The 22918-nt window shown below is 41.7% G+C and overlaps 1 protein-coding gene and 1 long non-coding RNA gene across 4 annotated transcripts in view; one reads left to right on the forward strand and one right to left on the reverse strand.

Moving 5' to 3' along the window:
* The first annotated feature begins 219 nt into the window (after positions 1 to 219).
* LOC119741344 lies at positions 220 to 7846 on the forward strand. Its single transcript, XR_005272735.1, has 2 exons — positions 220 to 386; positions 6284 to 7846. It is a non-coding gene; the product is annotated as an uncharacterized LOC119741344 (long non-coding RNA).
* Positions 7847 to 18347: 10501 nt separating this feature from the next.
* Positions 18348 to 22918, reverse strand: part of LOC119741352 (ankyrin repeat, SAM and basic leucine zipper domain-containing protein 1-like) — a gene marked incomplete at its 5' end in the record, with an annotated part of 83638 nt that continues 79067 nt past the window's right edge. For all 3 annotated transcript variants that reach the window (XM_038217109.1, XM_038217115.1, XM_038217105.1), the window contains 1 exon segment: positions 18348 to 19121. In XM_038217109.1, the coding sequence (XP_038073037.1) occupies positions 18951 to 19121 (171 nt within the window).

Consider the following 22918-nt stretch of genomic DNA (forward strand, 5'->3'; position numbering starts at 1 on the left):
TGTCTGAACCTTATATTGCACACACGAAGAACTGCAATAATTGGAATTAGATCTACATGACTGCAATAAACCTGTTTTGCGTAGAATATACTTTGATAAGGAAATTAATTGATAAAAAAGTATGCTCATTTTTATGTTTTACTCAAAGGAAATATTTTTTTAAAAAAGTAAAAGGGAGTTAATTTCAGGATACACATACTGTACGTCTACTGCAACAATCATGAATTTTACTAATACAGATGATATAACTTCTGATGTCCAAGACCCTTCAACAATAGCTGATTTTGAACATGAAGATGATGAAGAGCCACCCGTTAATCCTCTACGATGGTTCGGAATCTTGGTTCCCTCAACACTGAGACAATGCCAATCAGATTTCATAAACGGTAAAACAGTTTTGATTATCTGTTTGATGTAAGCAAATGTGAGACAAATCCTCAATGGAGCATTAAAGTATGTGTCCCCGAGTGTCCCATATTTGGGTATATTTTTGGGTTTTCTCATTTGTTAAAAAGTATATTTTGGCAATTCTACTTACATGTATCCTTACTTTAATAACTTTTTCTAAAGCACATAAAGTTGCAGGCCAGTAAATCGGTCCGAAATTGCCTGCGCCGGCCAAATCACGATTTGCATGCCCTCAAAATCTTCAGTATTTGAGCATGCTGTGGGCCATGAACTTGAGGGTTTGTAAAAAATGTGGATGGAAGCCATGCACAGGACTGTGAACTTGTAGTTCCGTTCAATTTGGATGAAATTGGGTCCCTTAAAGCGCTCTATTTTGCAATGGAGTGTAGGCATCGTTTTTCAACATGGCGATGGGCTTCAGGACTATTTTCAGGGGTGATCATCTTCAAATGGAAATTTCTCCTAAAAGTCATCAGTTAACCCCCCCAAAATTGAAAAGAAAATGAAAGATGATGCAACAAGCTTTAATTTGATGTGTGTCTCGAACGCCTTGGAGAGTTGTGAGCATTTTCCCCGAATTTCTGAAGTGTGAGCATTTACCATTGGGGTCTATGGAAGTTTATTTACTGGTCTGCAACCATAAGTGACTGAATAATTTGAGGACAAAGTAACGATCCAAAATAGAGTTGTTGGCTATTCGTAACAGTTACCGACTTCCAACAGTTGGGTGAAACATTACGTAATCCTCCTTTTAATGATGGCATTCAAATGGCGCGTGATTTCTATTGTGACATTGAAGTGGTGATCATTACGGCGGATCGGCCTTTTAAACAGCAACCCCAGCAATCCTGTGGGTCACTCGGCTTGGAAAACCTTGTCAAAAAAGGGAGTATGGTTAGTTGGAGGATTAAAGTTCTTCAATCCTTTAATTATTTTCATAAGCGGTCATGCCTGTATGAGGCATTCAGCCTTCTTTTTTTCACCACTAAATTTCCGATGTGAACTGATAGCAATACACTATGTTTTAATTTAAAAAAATATAAATGTGAGTAAAATGATACCTTGTTTTCTGTTTTTGAAGTGTGAAAAGTGATCAATAAACAGCCCAGAATGATTTTTTTATATGGGTTTTGATACAAAATATGTAGGCCTACACAATATAGCACGGAAACGCACTCCAGTCAAAGTAAAAATAGATCAGTGTGTTCAAGTAAATCATTGAAAACAATCTCTTCCTTGTCTCGGTTCATAAAATGTTCCGAACAGAGCACTGGGTGAAATCTGATACAGCCCATGATGTAACAGTGGCACGCTTACCTCAAACATGACAATAGCAAATCACACAGAGCCGATACTGGGCCATATAAATGGGAGCAAAACGAGTTGTACCATGTAGTATTTGTGACTAATTGCTAATCATTGAGCTCAAAGCAAATATATATGGATGACGCGGCTATACTGGCCTTGCTTTACAAGACAGCAGACGTATCAAATTATCTCTCTCGCGCGTGTGAAGATAATTTTGGGGACATTTACAGTGCTCTGTTCATTTTATGAACTGAAACAAGGAAGAGATGTTTTTAATGATTAACTTTGAACACCTGCGTCTATTGTTTACTTTGACTGGAGTTACCCGTGCAGATTTTCTCACAATATTTGATGATTCAAGGGAAGTTATAATCATATTCAATTTAATAATCTCAATTTAAAACGGCGCCACCACCAGCAGCAGTGACACCGTGCAATGGAAGTTCTGTTCAACGTGCAATAGAACTTCCATGCATTGTGCGCTGCGCGCCACACACGCTCCATTTGTGGGACCAATAATTCAATGACGTGATCAACCATCCACCAATCAGATGACAGGGATTTATTCAGGTGTTGTATAAAAGAATCTATCTGCCAAGTTTGGTGGTTTGGTCACAATTCCGACCATATGCCACCTGACAATTAACTTCTGATTTCTAAGTTCATTTACATGTACCTTGAAAATTTGATGATAGAAATAAGATTTCTTTAATGTTCTTTTACATGTCAGGAACTGAAGATACAAATGTGAAATGTGGGATTAAAGCACCAAATTTTGTACAATGAAAACACTAAAAAATGGTACAATGTATGTGCCTCTCGCAAGTAGTTGTACCACCGTATCAATCGACACCGGGCCGAGCTCATAACCAGCACTGAGCCCTGGTTTCCACACAGCACCAGAGAGGCCATCAAGGTAGCAGACCAGTAAATAAACTTCCATAGACCCCAATGGTAAATGCTCCCACTTCAAAAATTCGGGAAAAATACTCACAACTCTCCAAGGTGTTCGAGACACACATCAAATTAAAGCTTATTTCATCATCTTTCATTTTCTTTTCAATTTTCGGGGGGTCAACTGATGACTTTGAGGAGAAATTTCCATCTGAAGATGATCACCCCTGAAAATAGTCCTGAAGCCCATCGCCATTTTGAAAAACGATGCCTACACTCCATTGCAAAGTAGAGCGCTTTTAGGGTCCAAGTTACATCAAAATTACACAGAACTGCAAGCTCCCAGTCCTGTGCACGGTTTCCACCCATATTTTTTACAAACCCTCAAGTTCATGGCCCAAAGCATGCTCAAATACCGAAGATTTTGAGGGCATGCAAATCGTGATTTGGCCGGCGCAGGCAATTTCGGACCGATTTACTGGTCTGCACCCTATAAAGAAGCGAGGTTTTGAAAAATTTCTCCAAACCACTTGTACGGCACGAGGAAGGATGGATGACTCGTATTTCATCAAAAAATTGCGAGAAAAAAATCTCTGACTGCGATTTCTGGCCTGAAAACAAGCCCTCTGTTTGCGGCTACCTTACTGTAGGGCGCCCCCAATGGGCGTTAATTGAGTTTTTGCTCCTTCCGACCCCAAATTACCCCCCCCCCCCCTTGTTCGCTCGAATTGCTGTGATCGGAGGACGGTCCATCGGCCCTATGCAGATTTTGGGCGCATTTGTTGCGGAACCGCCATTGGTGACCCCTTTTGAAACGCTGCTCCCCCCCCCCCAGGTTCCGCCCCCCTGAAAAAAAAACACTCCGCAAACATTTGACAACAAACGATGGAAGGCGCCATTTTGAAACTATAGGTAGCAGACCAGTAAATAAACTTCCATAGACCCCAATGGTAAATGCTCCCACTTCAAAAATTCGGGAAAAATACTCACAACTCTCCAAGGTGTTCGAGACACACATCAAATTAAAGCTTATTTCATCATCTTTCATTTTCTTTTCAATTTTCGGGGGGTCAACTGATGACTTTGAGGAGAAATTTCCATCTGAAGATGATCACCCCTGAAAATAGTCCTGAAGCCCATCGCCATTTTGAAAAACGATGCCTACACTCCATTGCAAAGTAGAGCGCTTTTAGGGTCCAAGTTACATCAAAATTACACAGAACTGCAAGCTCCCAGTCCTGTGCACGGTTTCCACCAATATTTTTTACAAACCCTCAAGTTCATGGCCCACAGCATGCTCAAATACCGAAGATTTTGAGGGCATGCAAATCGTGATTTGGCCGGCGCAGGCAATTTCGGACCGATTTACTGGTCTGCACCCTATCAAACTCTTCAAACAAGACATGGTACCCCAGGTTTTCAGTTCTTCCATTAGCGAAATCTTGCACCCCATCCTCTCTAGGCAGTCCAATTAGTCTCCTATACCCAATGACAACTTGGTTCCCCCATCCTAATCAGCCTGTGGGTCTCCTATACCCTTGGCAACCTCCCTCCTCACTCCTTTCCACCTCTGATCATTTCACATCCCCTGCCCCAGCCTGGTTTCCACAATTGCATCCCTCACACCTTCACGTTTCACCGCTTCTAGTTCTATTGCATAACCACCCTTCACTGTTGGAATCCCTCAGTCTCCTGATGATGGGCAGAGCATACCATCCGAAATGTTCAGTTTCCCCGGTTCTTGTCAGTGCCTCACAAACTCACAAAAGAGATTTGTTAAATGGTGCAACCATAAACTTTATATGTAAAACTGTAAGTAGCCAGTATTTTCAGTCCCTGACATGTTAAAGCTGGAGTCCATCATTTGCAGCTATCCAAAAAGTGACTGGCGTAATTATTGTTGAAAAACATACTTGGTTGAAAGATAGTAAGAAGACTAAACTCCCTGTGAAATTTTTCTCTCTGGCAAGCTGTCATTTTGAAGAAATCAACGAAAGAAGGCCTTTCCAACGGTGCGTCTCAAGAAGCACCATTGGAAATTTCCATTAGTAGTTCGTTTTTTTTATTCGGCGAAGCGCGCGCAAGCGTTGACACAACGCACACGCAGTTGCTATAATTCGTTGGATCAGTGCGCGACATTGCGTAGCTGCAATCGGCTCAGTGAGAACGTGTCTCGGACACTGAATTCAGGCCCAATTCAAAACATGATTCAGCAACTTTTGATTTGAAATCGAGATTCTAGAATGTTGTTGTTCTCAAAATGAACAGCTGAAGCTGAGCTGAAACTTCATCAGGCTAATTGTTCATGACCCTTGTTTAGATTTAGAGCACTTTTGTTGCTTCAAACGAACAAAATGCACAAATTACAAATGATGGACTATATCTTTAAAGAATGTGCCACTGTGGGTCAGGCAGTCAAAAAATGACCAATTAGACTACGACTGTTGGTCAGGTGACTTTACAACTGGCCTGATCTGTTATAGCAGTCCTACTTGATGACATGCCATGTGAAAATGTATACAAATCAGTGGTTCCCAAGGATCAGGGTATGGTTTTGTCACTGTAAAAGTGGCTGCATATACACTTTTCTGTAAAATAATTTCTGCTTTGCAGATCAGACACCAAGTACCTTGACCTGCTAATATTTTCCCCCTATATCCAAAACCAAAATCAAACTTGAAAATGCATGTTGGCCTACATATCCTCATTCAGAAAGTCAACAAAACCAACAGGGACAAGTGGTGTGTTCTGAAGTAGGAATTGCATGTTAGTTTGATCTGACAAAAGTAAGATTACCCTAGCTAATAAACACTCTCAGCGGCATTGTACTTATACTATACAGGGTGGTTAAAAAAAAAAACACCCACTTTTGACAGCGATTTCCACCTACTTAATGAACTTATTTTAATTATTTGTTCACATAGTAGTAAAGTATAGGCTTTTAATCATGCAGGGTGAAAAAAGCTTAGTAAAAGTCGCAAAAATACTGATATTATGCTAATTTGAATACAAGTCACCAAAATCAGTCTTGTCCACGGGTTATTTTATGTAAATTTAACGTTTTCGTAGTTCATAAAACTTAAAAAACCTTCTTACCAAAAAATATTTTGCCCTGGTAACTTTTATTGAAGCTGTCCAATTATTCATGTCAGTGTTAAGATCATCTCCTCAATGAGCTGTCGACTTAAGTTCATTGTTGCATAACATTACACATAACAATCAAATGTCATGCCCTTTCAAATGAAGCTCCAATGGCTGAGCTCAGTCAAGCGAAGGCAATGTATACCTCCATGGACAAACAGGTTTCGCACATGAAATGTTCAAATTAGCATAGCTCATCGACAAAATAAGCAAATGCAATGATTTTTTCATCACAATTGCTTAAAAGCCAGTACTTTAATAGCTACTAATCAACAGTTAAAAATGATTTTTAGAAATAGGTGAAAATTGCTGTCAAGAGTAGGTGGCCTTTTTTTCTTAACCACCCTGTATGTGGCATGCATGTCTGTCCGTACATGTTTATGTCCGTGTTTACTTAGATTTATCAAAACTTCCAATGACCGATTCAAAAACTTTTGTCAGTTACCATTGACAAACTTTATCCAAGAAAAGTTATCCTTGGGTTAGAGTATAATTAGTATTAAAGTTTGTAAATATTGATATTTCCCAACAGCCATTCAAGAATGTGCACATCTTGCAAGTCTGGAGAAGCAACTTCCTGTTATTAGAGACCAGTACATCAGTTTACAGAAGAAAATGAAACAAGAGGTTTTATCTTGTGACATTAATGAAATGGTGAGCAACTAGGTTTTTCGGTTGCTTGGATTTGTCAAGCTGCTTTTTTTCCCCCACAAGGGCATATTTGAAGAGATTCTTGGCACTGATCCGTTCTATTATTTACATAAACCGAAGATAAGGCCCAATGAAAAAGCAAGAGGACAAAATTAGATGAGACGATTATGAACAAGTTTACCAAAAGGACAGTCTTCTTTATTTCTTTCTTTTTTTTACTTCAAGCGAATTTGAATCCTTGATCCTGATTGGTCAATCTGTGGCAACAACATTGTCGCACATTGTATTGTGCTATTCCTACTGCATGCACACTTGAATAGGATAATTGATGCAAGTTATGTCCAGTGTACAGGTTCCATTTTAACTATGCATTCAAGTTTGCTTGAAGATAAAATTGTTACCCCACTTGCACTCGTGTTCCACGGAAACTGTTGTGTGTCTGTGTTCCTTAGGCCTTGGGCCTTGCGGCACATTGGACACAGACACACTACATTCCTCTGTGTTCCACTCATGCGTGTGGGATAACTAATAGTGTAGGTTTTCAAAGGCAGACCAATGACACAATTTTAATGTTAAGAGTCCAAATCTAAATCTCTTACATTTGCTCTTTGATCCCCCCCCCCACCATTTGGCAGACTTCATTCAAGTGTAGATCCAAAATCACAAGGTTGGAGCACCAACCTTTGGATTGAACTATATCCCAGGATAAAGATTTTGCGAGAATTATGTTATCAACATGGGTTCACTTTTTTGTAACGACCATTGAAATGGGTTTTTCTTTTTTGTTATTGCCTTTTTTGCTTTGGGAATGCCTTTTAAATGATGGTCTTTGTTTTTTTATGGTAAAACAATCAAAAACAGAAAAGTAACATCAGGTCAAGAGAATTTACTTTAGTCATAGTTCTATCTTAAACGTAATCCTATGCCCACATATATTTTTTGTCTCAATAGTCTTTATACACATCTTGAGTTTTGGGATAAAATAGTTGGGATAAAAAGGCAATTGTGGCATAAACAAAAATACATGCTAGAGTAATGGTCAGACCTGGGCTGGACTCTCAGCTAGTAGTCTGGGAGCCCAGCAAGGTTAATAATGATAACTTTGAAGACAAAACAAATTCATATCTTAATTAAATTAAGTGAAGTGAAAAGGATTACGTGCTGAAATAGGTTATTCCACATAAGAGCAATATACTTTGTATACAATTTACAATATTTGATCAAACTCCAATCTAGAAGTCTGCAATTAAGTGCAAATGCTAAATTTAGAAGGTCACCAAGGATTTTTAACACCAATAATTAGAATGTCAAGTACAACCTTAGTTGAGCTATTTGTGGATTAAACAGTTTCCAGACCAATGCCTGATGTTAAATACTAGGTAGATCAAAAAAAAAATGAATGGGGAATTTGTTTTAATGCACAATAAAGAAAGTTTACAAGTTACAATATGTGTTACTTATCATTATTTCTTATCAAAATTTATTGGAAAGGAAAATTACCAATAATTTTTTTTCTTCAAAATTAACAGGACACATATTTGTCCTATCATGTAATCTCCAAGATGTAGTAGTCCACCAACCAGTTATGTAGTGCTTGATTCTCAGCCTTGGCCCGAAGGCTTGATTTTAGGGCCTTGAGGGCAAAAGCCTTGGCCTTGTGGATAAATGTCTTGCCATTTTTTAGTCAAGGCTAAAAAAACTACAATAATAAATTGGAAAGAAATTTTACCAAACCCCAATGCAAATTGTATCTTTGATGAAATACGAGTTTATATGACTTGTGGAAAAATAATATAGCACGGTGACATTAATAATAATAATAATAATAACGGAAATTTATACCGCGCCATTATCCGCCATAAATGACGCTCATGGCGCAAACAAAAATTATATCAAATCAGAAATAACAAAACAATTAAATTTAACTAAACAAGAATATTCTGAGTGGTCTGAAACAAATAGGTCTTTAGGGCAACTTTAAATTCAGAAAGCGATGAGATATTGCGAATGGCGAGGGGTAGTTTGTTCCAAAGATGAGGACCTGCATGAGAAAATGATCGATCACCCCAAGATTTGTGAGTGTGAGGGACAACCAGCAAAGAAGCATCAGAAGATCTCAATCGCCTGGATGGGTTGTTTGGAGTTAATAGGTCTATGTTGTATTCAGGAGCTGAATCATGAAGGCAATGAAAAACAAGCAGTAACAGTTTGTACTTAATCCGGTCAGCAACAGGGAGCCAATGCAGAGACTGCAAAATCGGGGTGATATGGGTTCTAGAGGGTGTCAGGGTCACAATTCGAGCGGCAGAATTTTGGAGTCTTTGTAGGCGAGCAAGTTGGTTACGGGGTAGCTGATACAACAGGGAATTACAAAAATCCAACCTAGATGAAATGAGGGCGTGAACAAGTTTCTCTGTTGCTGAGCGGGTTAGATACTTCCGAATTAAACCCAAGTTACGAAGTTGAAATCTGACAGATTTACATGTGTTAGAAACATGATGAGACATTGACATAAGTGAGTCAAAGGTGACTCCCAGATTTCGACAGGTCGCCGACAACTTAACAGGTGAATTTTGGATGTTGATACCATGGACATTGATCTTAGCAAGTTGTGACTTTGACCCAAACATAATAAGTTCAGATTTATCAGTGTTGAGTTTGAGAGAGTTAGAACTCATCCATACACTGACATCATTGATGCATGATTCAAGTTTCTGGAGAGTCAGCAAGGCGTCATCTTGATTTGGTGCAAATGACACAAAGAGTTGAACATCATCAGCATAGCAGTGGTAACTGATATTATGAGATTCCAAGACATGTTTCAGACCACTGAGATAGATGGTAAACAACAATGGCCCGCCGACAGATCCCTGGGGAACTCCATGTTTCAGTTCAACTATATCGGATCTGGCGTTACCAATACATACCAGCTGATGACGATCACCCAAGTATGACTTGAACCAAGCAAGAGCACGATCACAAATACCAAAAGATGACATAATGTTTGCAAGTATGTCGTGGTTGACCGTATCAAACGCTGCGGACAAGTCCAGTAGAACGACTGCTGTAAGTCTGCCGACATCCATTTCTGACAAAATGTGGTTAGATAAATTAACTAACAGGGTCTCGACGCTATGATTGGCACGGTATGCAGATTGACGATTATCATACAAATTGATAGATTGTAAATAATCAGTCAGTCTAGAGAAGACAACCCGCTCTAGGACCTTAGACAAGTACGGTAAGTTTGACACGGGGCGGTAGTTCTGAAGCGACTCTGGATCAAGTCCTGGCCTCTTCAGCAATGGACGAACATGGGCGATCTTTAATGCTGCTGGAATATCCCCATCCTTGAGACTCAAGTTGACAATCTTTGCGATCATTGATGAGAAAGCTGGTGCGCAGTCTTTGAGTAGTTTTGTAGGAACAGGATCAAGTTCACATGATTTGACGGGACTTTTACGGATGAGTGTTTCGATTTCTTTAGGTGTTGTAGGCTCAATTGAATTCATGACTGCAGATGTCTGAACTGGTAGTGGAGTAGATGAATCCGGGGTGAAACCAGCGCATATGATATGGTGTCGATCTTGCTAATGAAGAATTGACTGAAAAACTGTGCCAGTGTTTTATCACAGCCATGGGAGGGAAGAGCGGTTGTCTGCTTTCGATTCAGGAGTTTATTGGTGACACTGAAGAGTCGTTGATTTCCAAAAAATCATTCAACTTTGATGACCCACCCCCATCCCCCTAAAAACCTTGCCTTCAAGTTGTAAACACGAGCAAATTTGATTCAGATTCAGATTTAGTCAGACTTATTCAGATTCATGAAACAGACAATCTACTAATATATGACACTGAGGATTCCTTTTGCAAAAAAAACCAATGTTATGCCTCAAGCTTCGCTGTAACTGGTACAATAATATGGAAAATTTGCATGTACAGTTCAAAACCGTGACTTCTCTAACCTCATTTAAATCTGAACTATGTAAAACGTTCAGTCAGTAATATTTCTGCAAATAATTAGATTATTGTGTGAGTATTTTTTCGCTGTCTTTTCTGATTATAAAAATCCAAGTATGTAGCTTATCTATGGATTTAACAAACTTGGTTGCCAAAATAATAAGAAGCCGGATGGGAATTTCCCCGTGTTTTCTCTCAAAAGTTTTTTTTTGCTAGTTTTTCGCCCCTCCTGTAATCAGTGAATATAATTATAGCAATATATAAAGTTCTTGCTGCTACAAGATAGATCCAAATTCTTTGTGTACACCGCACTCACACATGGTGTTTGTTGGTTTGGAAAAGCCTCACTTCTTCATGGTGCTTTTGGTGCAAGCCCCTCCAGAGCGGAGGCGATTTAAGCACCTTCAGGTCTTCCATCCTGCAATGGATCCTGTAGGTAAGGCTTCTGCAGGCTTGATGGGCTTCTCAGGTGTTGGTGAGACGACACAAGCCTTTCCTGCCATTGTTGCATCCTCGATGGTTCGATTGGCTGGTCCAGAGTTGAATGCAAGAAGCTATTTCTTGATTTAAGTTGGCAAAGTGCTGGTTGGTGATCATACAGCATGTAGCTTGGATTCCAGACCTGTCAGAAGCGCCCTGCTCTAATGGCCTCCATCCCGATATCGGGGGGGGGGGGGGATGCTGGCCAGCAAGTAGAGTGAGTTGATGTAAGTGAGCTTGAGGCAGCCGGTGGTGATGTGGCAGCTTTCAACGAGGGCAGGATCAAGGCCGCTTTGTGTGTGTTGATATCGTCCCCAGACAGGACAGGCATACTCGGCAGCTGAGTTGGAAAGGGCCAAGGCAGTCCATATCAGCACTTGTGGTGATGCTGCCCACTGTGATGATGTCTATTTTCGGAGGATTTTGGTGTGGGTTGACCCTTTGGCTTTGGCCTTTAGGGCTCCTTGAAAGTCAGACTGTGGTCGAGTGTCACACCAGGGTAGACGGGCTACTGGCAGTATTTGAGACTCTAGCTGACCCAGGAGGCACTGGGTCTTAATAGCAGGGTTTGCCTTCAGGTGGTTCATAGTGTAGCACTGCTGTAACATGGTCAATGTCTTCTCTATTGCGGTAAAGCATGTGTGTTGATATGCTATACACAGGTCGTCCGCATGAAGCGCTTTGCTGTTGGTAGTTTGTATAGATGCTGTACAGGAGAGGTGCAAGCACACTCCCTTGGGGGAGACCGTTCCATTAAAGACGTACTCTACTCTTCTTGCCATTGAATTCTACAAAGAAACAAGGGTTCTTCAGTAGAACACCAATAAACTGGGTAAGGGTTACGTCTGCCATCATATCCAGGATCTTCTGAAGGAGTCGGCAATGGTTAACAGTGTCATAAGCAGCTGTAAGATCAACAAAGACAGTGCTGGTGATCTTTTTTTTCTGGTGGAAGCTGTCCTCAGTGTACTGAGTGAGGTTTAGAAGATGTCCAGTTGAAGATTTTTTGGGACGGAAGCCTGCCTGCATGCTCCTCTATCAGTTGTTCCTCAATGAAGGGGGCAAGACGGTTGAGGAGGAGACGTTCCAGCAACTAAAATGAGTGGCTTAGAAGGGATTTGGGACGATAACTTTTGGCCTGCAGTGTGTCTTTCCCCGGTTTTAGGGGGCGATGACCTTCAACTTTTGTAAAAGTAATTTTTGGGGTCATGTCAGGAGCGTCCGTATTCTTCTTTATACACGCGGCCCTGGATAGGCTATATTAGCTGAACCAATCCTGACACCAACACAAGCATCTATTAACATCGTAGCAACCATGCCAAGGAGACGTGACACTAGATGTTGCTACCAACGCAGGACCTTTCTAGAGCCAGCGTTGACAGTGGTATCAGCAAACGTCAAGGGCTTTTCAACTGCTAAACAACATGATCTAGCAGAGCTGTGTAGCAATCTTCAATGTGATGTCCTCTGCTTGCAAGAGACTCACAGAGGAAGCGATAACCCACACCCAGTCATACCAGGCATGGTCCTTGCCATCAAACGACCACATCGGCAATATGGCAGTGCTATCTTCACTCAAGCAGGCTCTATAGTAAAAGCTACTACCAAATCAGATGCCAATGACATCGAAGTATTGTCAGTCGAGTTGAGTAGTGTTGTAGTGACATCGGTCTACAAACCTCCATCAGTAGACTTCAACTTCCCTCAACCAGTTCCCTTTGCACACAAACCACAGATTATCATTGGTGATTTCAATAGTCACAGCACCCAGTAGGGCTACAAGGATACCAACAGAGATGCCCGCTGGAGACAGGGGTATAATCCTGATTTAGCAGTTGTGAGTGACACCATTAGTGATCTTTGCAAGAAAATTGTGCTGAACCCAGTTTCACAAAGCCAGCATCGTCCCATTGGTATCCAAGTTAAGGCGGCCATTACACCAAACAAAGTGCCTTTTAAGAGACGATTTAACTACAAGAAGGCAGACTGGAAGGGTTTCACAGATGAGCTGGAACGGAAGGTGAAGACAATACCACCTGAAGCAACAAACTACAACAGCTTTGCAGAGTTGGTTAAGAAGAGTGCCCGCTGACACATTCCACGAGGCTGCAGAGTAGAATACATTCCAGGCCTGTCAGATGAAATTGCTGAAGAGTACCAAGAGTATGCAGCCATGTTTGAAGCTGACCATTTTTCCGAGTAAACATCAACCAAAGGAAAAAGTGTAATGGAACATATCGCTCAGGAGCGCCGCAAGACCTGGCATGCCCTCATTGAATCAACTGATATGTCAAAGAACAGTAAGAAAGCATGGTCAACCATTGGCAAGCTACGAGGAGATCCAAAGGCAGCGCCTTTCCAGCCCAAAGTTACTGCAAACCAGGTTGCCCACCAATTGCTTTTGAATGGCAGAAGTGACAGGAAAACCCCAAAGAGAACCAAACTCAATCGCAAGAAGTACAGCGAAGACCCAGGATTCACAAGACCTTTTACCCTGGAGGAGCTGGAAGAAGGTATCTCAAAGCTGAAGCCAGGCAAAGCAATAGGCTTAGACAACATCGCAACAGAGCAGATTAAGCACTTTGGCCCCGAAGCTAAGAAATGGCTTCTTGGACTCTACAACAACTGCATGACAACTCACAAACTTCCCAACATCTGGAAAAAGGCCCAGGTCCAAGCACTCTTGAAGCCAGGGAAAGACCCATCGGTTTCCAAGAACTACCAACCCATTTCACTTCTGAGCCATACTTACAAGCTCTTTGAACGCCTCATCCTCAACAGACTTGGTCCTGCAATAGATGAACACCTCATCCCAGAACAAGCTGGATTCCGCCCAGGGAAGTCAACAACCAGCCAAGTACTCAACCTCACTCAGCACATCGAGAATGGTTTTGAGGAAGGTTTGGTAACTGGCGTCGTGTTCGTCGACCTCTCCGCAGCTTATGACACAGTCAACCACAGGTGCCTCCTCCATAAGATCTTGGATATCACCAAGGACATCCGCCTGACTGAGCTGATTGAAAGCATGCTGGAGAATAGGTTCTTCTTTGTGGAACTAGGTGATTAGAGGAGCAGATGGCGAAGATTAAGGAATGGCCTCCCACAGGGGAGTGTTCTTGCTCCGCTTCTTTTTAACATCTATACTAGTGACCAACCAAGTACTGATGGTACTCGTCGCTTCATCTATGCAGATGATTTGGGCATAAGTGCACAACATGCTGACTTTGAGGTTGTGGAAGAACAACTTTCGAAAGCCTTGGAAGAGTTAACACCCTACTACCAAGCAAATCACCTTCGTGCCAATCCATCGAAGACACAGGTGTGCGCCTTCCATTTACGCAACCGAGAAGCAAAGAGGCAACTACAGGTGGTCAGGCACATCCCTTGAGAACTGTGATCATCCAGTGTACCTTGGAGTCACCTTGGATCGCACCCTCTCCTTCAAAAACCACGTGGAGAAGACAAAGAGCAAGGTGTGCTCAAGAAACAACATCCTGAGCAAACTCATTGGCACTACCTGGGGAACCAGACCACAGACAATAAGATCAACTGCCCTAGCACTCTGCTACTCTGCTGCAGAATATGCATGCCCTGTGTGGGAAAGGTCAACACATGCAAAGAAGATTGATACTGCTCTAAACGCCTGTTGCCGCCAGATTACTCGATGTCTCCGAGCAACACCTACAGACAGCCTACACATACTGGCAGGCATAGCTCCCCCTGATATCAGACGTCAGGTAGCAAGCATGAAGCAGCGTAGTCGCCAAACTGAAGATGTACGTCATCCTGTCTTCAACCAGACTCCAGCAGCTAACCGCCTGAAGTCAAGGAAGAGCTTCCTGAGAAGCGTCGATCCTCTTGTAACATCTCCAGCTAGCACAAGAGTTGCCTTGTGGGAGGAAAGAATACCAAACCGCCCAGCAACAACATCCTTGGCACTGAAGCCTCAGGAAGAGCTCCCACCTGGAGCTGACACCAAGTGGACTGAGTGGAAGTGCCTCAACCGCCTCAGTGAATATGAATTCCTCTTTCAAATGATGTGTGATCCAGAAATATTTGTCATTGTGTACTCGATATGCTTTCAATTTAACGTTTGAAAACGGTCCTTTTGCTGCGTATTTACCACACGTTTAATTGTAACAAACCAAATGAGCGCTATGTTCCGTTATGAAATGGATTGGATTTTTTTTCCAAAATGTTCCGCGGTAGCTCCAACAGCGCCCTCTATTTCCGCACCTCCTCAATTTTTTTTACCAAAGAGCACCAAGGAATGGGAAATTGCACCAAGGCAAATGATTGAAAGCACCAAGGCAAATTATGGAGGAAACCAATGTACATGAGGACACCAAAAAAGCAAAATAGTACCCCACCTTGTCTGTACAATCCAAGCTTGAAGAAAAAAGAAAACAAAGCAAAAAAAAAAAAAAAAGCCGCGTGGCCGCGTCAATTCCGGAACTTTGGTCTGACCAGAGACCAAATATTTTTTTTGTTGGCCTTAGAGTCACAACTACCGTCACAAATCTGCTGCCTTATTTCTTATAAATTCTCAAAAGCACTCCTGCCGGATCCTGTTTGGAAAAAAAAAAATGACCAGGAGATGGCTCCTTGGCTTACAATCTGTTAAGAGATGTCAGCAGCATCATTCCAGTGCTAAGACCCTGAAATGGTCATTGATTTGTATGATGTACTTGATTTCACTTTAAATTTTGGAGTGAAAACATTAGGTTTAATCCACAGAAAGAATGCTCCATTTTCCATTTTGCCTTTTATAATGGCGACCTTCATATACATGTAGAAGGATTGACTGATGTCAGTCGGGGATGAATTAGTCATGAAAATCAACATAATAATTCGCAAAGAAACAATGATTGATATGGCATGCCCACAAAAGTATTAGATAGTCAATAACTGCATTTTCTCTTCACAAAATTATGTCACCTAGGGGAGAATATGTGATTGGAAAATGACCAGTAACTGGCAAGTAGGCCTATGTAGACCTAGGAGACTATGAGAAAATACCGTAGTTGATGGTCCCCATATATGACATAATGAGTCTGACTGAGTTTTCTGTGGGCGTGTGCATATCAGCCTGCCTCCCTGCCGTCACCTGACCAGGGATCCAGATCCTTACCCCCGTTGCTGTATACACATCAACAACCTAGGAACTACTCACGTAGTGACCATCACATTATTTATTTGGCCAACAAATGAAACAAGTACAAGACAAAGCAAATATTTATCATAAAGTAAACAAAAACTGAAATTTGAAAAGGAACCAATAATGTGAAAAGGAAAGTATGACCAGACAAGACTGGCGTGACTGAAGGATGTGAGAAGGAAGGGAGTTGGACAGTTTTTTCTGTGTAGCCACGATAATAAAATCATTATGCTCCTGCAGGTCTTTGGTATGTGTATGCGTGAACTACATACACCCCGAGGACCGACAGACAAAGGCAGAACAACAGATTCTTTGTTGACCTCGATCGTTCACCTTTTGTTGAAAATGGTCCTCGATCGTACGTTGATGTGCTTTGTCTATGGGAGAGACAAAGGAAAAGACAGTTGTTTGTCTTTGGGCGTTATAAATATAAAACACGAGTGTGTAGTCTGTGTCTGTGTCAAGTTTCATTAGAACACAAGTTTCGGAAAACTACCAAAGTGACGTTTAAATATAACATGTACAAAGTCTATGGAAAAAAAACATAAAAAACAAACAAAAACCTAAACTTATGTCTGTTTATGCATGGTCTAATGTTTGAACTTTTAATAGTATTCATACCGTTTTTACAGCACCCACAAAAATGACGAAAGGAAAAGATACCAGTACAAAGCGTACAGGTATCTGTATGACCTACCAAAGCTATTACAAAACTTTACAATGTAGTGTTTGCAACATATAACATCAAGGTTAAAAATTTCAAAAATCTTTAAAAACCTCCAAATGACTTCATCATGACAATACTTAATTTTTTGTTTGTTTTACATATAACAAGTCATTGCCAATCAACAAAGTTTCAACCATGATGCACCTCTAGTTTGTAGATATACAGGGTGTTTCAAAAAAAAGGAAACCGAGCTATTTTGTTGATTTCTCGGGTATGATTAATTATTTAGGAAAATGGTAACCACCACGTGTTACATAACAATGTTTTCTTTTTCTTGACACCACGAACTCCATTTTACGGTCACGGATGACTGAGCACCAAGTGATGTAACTGACATGCCAGAAATGGCCTTGTACCACATGCACCATAAGACCAATTGACAGTTTTCAGCATGTTGAAAATAACAAAATCCAGGACATACATTATCAAAGTCATTTTTCAATTGCTAAAACATATCAAGGTTAATCACTGTCAACGTTAACCCAACTGTCCTCCAACATGCCCCCCATTCCTTTCAACACAAATCTCTGCCCTGGTTCTCATTGCTGTGAATGCATTCCTGATAACTCTCTCTCTGATAACTGTCAATTGGTCTTATGGTGCATGTGAATCCCGGGACATACCGTTATTTCGTTTTACCGTTTTGCATTTCCTCAAAACAAAAACAGTAAACAAACCATTGACCGTTTTGTCGTTTTACAGTTTTGTAAAACGGTCAAACGGTATCAAGATAAATACGGTTTCTCTGTTTTATAAGTTTAATAAAATTCATTACAGCATAACGATCAATGATTTTTGTTTTACAGTTTTACACAAATAACTTTGAAAAACAGCAAAACGGTCAGTATTGAATACAGACTGTTTTTTTTTATTTCAGTGTCATAGTGAACAGTCCGTGGTGCATTTTGTGGTGCTGGGCAAGGGGGATGGAGGGGGACCATGCTTTACATGAAAAAGTGTTACCTCGGCATAATGCGTGGTGTGATGATTCCTGGCGTGACCCTGACCCCCTTCTCACGCGATTCAGTTGGTGGGGCTTAAGAGTTGCAAGCAAAAATGGCGCTCAGTGGAAAACTTCAAGGGAGGACATTACTTTTTACAATGGATACAGGATGGTAATACGTTTGAAGAAGTTGCAGATATTTGAAGGAAATTGGAGTTCGGCGCGGCTCTTCAATAGCCAGTTCGAAAACTATGTCGTGAGAACGAAATGTGAGGAGGGTAATTTGGGTCCCATCAGGCAATGACTCGATCCCATGAGGACGCATTAACATTCCTAGGTGCATTGCTTAATTGCCGAACCTAAATCAAAAAATGGTCGACATGACTATTGACCGTTTTTCATTGTCATGTTCTTTTAAAACAACACTCTGAAATGAAGCAACTAACCGTTTATCGCTTTCAACAATTAAGAAAAACAACAAAAAGGTCATTGTTTTTTGTGACCTAATACCGTTTGACCGTTTTACAAAACTGTAAAACGAAAAAACGGTCAACGGTGCGTTTACTGTTTTTGTTTTTGAGGAAATGCAAAACGGTAAAACGAAATAACGGTATGTCCCGGGATTCATGTGGTACAAGGCCATTTTTGACATGTCAGTTACATCACTTGGTGCTCAGTCATCCGTGACTGTAAAATAGAGTTTGTGGTGTCAAGAAAAAGAAGACATGGTTATGCAACAGATGGTGGTTACCTAAATAATTAGTCATACCCGAGGAATCAACAAAATGAGCTCTTTCCTTTTTTATGAAACACCCTGTATAGGACAACGAAAAAAATGCACATTTGGGATGTCATGCAACACATGACTTCATTATGCACACTTTCATCATTCTTTGCCTGTGCCAAGTTTGATCATGTCATTGTTCTGAATCTTGAAATTGCCTATCAGAAAAATGCTTTCAATATCTAAGAAAAACAATACATTTCTTAACAAAAACAGTATTTTTTCCGCAACTATACCAAAGACAATCCTGAAATAAAATATGAAATTTTCCACAAACTTTACGCATAGGCCAATTAGAACCCCCAAAAGTTAAATAGAACAGCAAACAAACAAGTTTGGGACTTGGATGGGGCTTTCTTCTCAAACCATTTAGACACTGTAATTTGCAGTGTTTCCAAAAATATCAAAGGCATCTACATCTACACACTTTGTGCACAGAAGATCAGATTTTTTTTGCAGCATTCACACAGAGCAATCAGTTCAAAGAAATGCACGATCAAATTCCAGTTCTCACAATTGTTTGAATACTGTTTCTCCTGAATAGAACAAATAAACTTGTAGTCAGCAGGGTAACTGCAAAAATGGCAGTTAGGCGCCTACCAATCCTTGGCATATCTTCTGAATCAAGGATCAAATCTGCAGGCAGTACCGTCTCGGAGTTGGTTGCCTGAAAGAAACAATGCATTGCAAACATTAAGTTAATATGAACTTACTCTTATTGCTCTTTTCACCATGCAAACCTTCAAATCTTATTACACATTAACCAAATGGCCATTGATATTTGGAAAAGGGGGAGGGGGTGCTAATAACAACCCTAAACCTAAAGTGAAAATTCCCGTTAAAAATCCAGGAACTTTTTTATACCAGAAGCTGTGGGTGACACTGGGATATGGCTCTCCACTCCTCTACAAGTGTCAGCTGTCTGATATTTTTGGGCTGGTTTAATGTTCAATGGGTGACCGTTGACATGTCTGGGTAAATGGAGCCCTCTGTACCAATTGCTCATTCGGATGCACCTACACAATCCTGGCAACATGTGTCCTATCAATGTCCCACTACATTAGAGTGAACTCTGCATGTTGTCTGATGAAGGTCTGATGAAGCTCTGCAGCACTTCTTAGATTTGCGTCCCAACAATTATCCACACACACGTACCCTTCTCCACCTATATAGCCAAACTTCTGCTCAGGCTTAACGACAAACACTGTCTTCAGATGAAGGGGGTTGTTATGGGGAACCTGCATTGGACTATCCTATGCCTGCCTTTTTGTAGCAGAAGAGTGAATGATGACTGACTGCCAAGGTCATAAATCCCTACTGTACATGCTGTACTTTAGGAGGAGATGACTAATTTCATTGATTTTGCCATAATACCACCCGTTCTTTTTTTGTTCGCTGTCTCTGAGTGGTGCCAATGTAGAATTCACCATGTACCATCGGGCTAATACCGCAGTTGCAACCCATCCCTGAAGGGCAGACGGTCCTAAAATTTGGCTGCTATGTTATTGAGCACTGTTATCTTAATTATCTTATGCAGTTTACAGGCATGTAACTTGGAAAAACAAAAAACGAGGAAACTCCAATCTTTATGAGGAGAAATGTATTATAACATGAGGAATGCACTCTAAGGCAGGGAGTGCCATAAGTGCAAAATATAATGGGTGTAGTATTTTGGTGTAAGACACATAGCTTGCCAGTAACTTTTGCGATGTAAGATTCAGTGTTTTATTGTCCAAAGTTGTTGTTGAGTTAGACACTCTCAGATCTGCTGCTACTGAGTCCTCACCTTGATCGTATTGCAGCGGCTTGTGTATCTCAAGGATTCCAAAGGCTATGCTGACTGGAGGCTTGCCTCCTGAAAGGTACAACCATGTCAGACAGGTTTTGGAAGAGATCAGAGGAAAATGAGACTCCTGGTCCTCCAGGTTGGGGGGTGTGTGCAGGGCCAACTCCCCTGCCACGTAAAAAACAAGTTGTTACAGAAACATCAACGAAAGCTGCTATGGAGGCTCCTTGACCATTATGGATGGCATACCACAGAAGTTCACCAACCTCATCAAAAACACCTACGAGGGAATGTCATGCAGAGTTATACACGACAGTCAGCTTACCTAGGGTTTCAAAGTGAAGACGGGAGTTCGCCAAGGCAAGCGAGGAACCATGATGCCTGGTAATCAAAGCCATGAGGAAGTTACTAGTCCAACAGCCCTACTCAGTTCCAAGACAACCAGAACTTTAGGTACATGGAACGTAAGGACTATGTACGAAGCAGGAAAGACCACACAGGTAGCAGCAGAAATGAGGAGGTACAACATCGCCATCCTAGGACTAAGCGAAACCAGGTGGATTGAAGCAGGTACCAAGAGACTTACATATGGAGAAACTCTACTCTATTCGTGACATGAAAGGGACAATGCACCACACACAGAAGGAGTAGGGATCATGCTTACAGAAGAAGCAAACAGGGCCCTCCTGCGATGGGAAGCACATGGACCAAGGATCATCACAGCATCCTTCCGAACAAAGAAGAAGGGTATAGTACTGCAGGTCATTCAGTGCTATGCGCCAACCAATGACAAGGATGAGGAGACCAAGGAGAGGTTCTACCGACAACTCCAGGCCATCATAGACAAGACAAATTGCAAAGACATCACAATACTAATGGGTGACTTTAACGCTTAAGTTGGAGCAGTAAACAGGGGATACGAAGAAGTAATGGGGATACACGGACTGGGCCGGATGAATGACAGTGGAGAGATGTTTGCCAACCTATGTGCAATGAACAACCTGGTAATTGGTGGCACAGTATTCCCACATAAGAGGATACCCAAGGCCACCTGGATGTCACCCGACCATAAGACAGAGAACCAGATTGATCATATCTGCATCTGAAGGTCACTCTTGGATGTGAGAGTGAAGAGAGGAGCAAACGCAGCCTCAGACCACCACCTTGTCACAGCAAGAGTGAAGCTAAAGTTAAAAGTAGGATGGGACACAACCCGGAAGAAAGTTCAAAAGAGACGAAAAAGAAAACAGGCACTGAACAACAGCCGCACAAGAGCAACAAAAGCAGAAGCCCAGAAGCGATACACAGAGGAAAACAAGGAAGTGAAGAAAAGTGTCAGAGCAGACAAGATAGCCTACATCGACACCTTGGCGAGAGAGGCAGAAGAAGTAGCTGCAATAAAGGACATGAGGAAGCTGTAACACCACCAAGAATCTGACTGGGAAATATCAGCAGACCGACTGACCTATCAAGAACAAGGATGGCCAGGTACTGACAGACACAGGGGAGCAGATAAAGAGGTGGGCTGAGCACTTTGAAGAACTCTTGAATCGGCCAGCCCCACAGACCTCAATCGAGATACCACCAGCTGAAACAGCCCTCCAAGTCAACTTGTCACGCCCAAGCAAAAGGGAGATCAAGAAAAAGGGAGATCAAGAAGGCCATCAGCTGCCTGAACAGCGGGAAGGCAGCGGGACCGGATGAAATTCTGGCCGAGGCTATCAAGGCAAACATGGACACATCAACAGAAATGATGCATAGGCTACCGGGCAATATCTGGGAGACTGAGGTACTGAAGTACCCAAGGAATGGAAGGAAGGATACTTGGTGAAGTTACCACAGAAAGGAGACCTACGTGAGTGTAAGAACTACCAAGGGATTATGCTCCTCTCAGTGCCAGGAAAGATACTGAACCGGATCATCTTGGAGAGGCACAAGGAAGCAGTGGACAAACAACTCAGAGACCAACAGGCAGACTTCTGAAGAGATCGTTCATGTACTGACCAGATCCCTACTCTTTGCATCATCGTGGAACAGTCCATAGAATGGAACTCTTCTTTGTTTATCAACTTTATCGACTACGAGAAAGCCTTTGACAGTGTTGACCTAGATGTGCTACGGAGGCTCCTTGACCATTATGGATGGCATACCACAGAAGTTCACCAACCTCATCAAAAACACCTACGAGGGAATGTCATGCAGAGTTATACACGACAGTCAGCTTACCGAGGGTTTCAATGTGAAGACGGGAGTTCGCCAAGGCTGCCTTCTTTCCCATTTCTATTTCTAATCGTGATCGACTGGATCATGACACGTACCAAGGAAGGAAGAAGAAATGGGATACAATGGACACCCTGGGTACAGCTAGACAACCTCAACTTTGCAGACAACCTCGCCCTCCTTTCTCACACACAAAGACAGATGCAGGATAAGTCCAACACCCTAAAAGAAGAATCAGCACCAATTGGGATGGGGATTCACGGCGGCAAGACCAAACTACTGACAGTGAATGCTGCTGGGAACACAGGAATGTACTCTTGGCGGTAAAGCTTTGGAGGAAGTGGACTGCTTCGTCTACCTGGGCAGCATCATCGACAAGCAGGGTGGCACAGATAATGATGTCACTGCAAGAATCGGTAAGGCGCGAACAACATTCCTAATGCTGTCTAAGGTTTGGA

This window comes from Patiria miniata, unplaced genomic scaffold (genome assembly GCF_015706575.1).
Source record: "Patiria miniata isolate m_02_andy unplaced genomic scaffold, ASM1570657v1 HiC_scaffold_11, whole genome shotgun sequence".
NCBI classification, from domain to species: Eukaryota; Metazoa; Echinodermata; class Asteroidea; order Valvatida; family Asterinidae; genus Patiria; species Patiria miniata.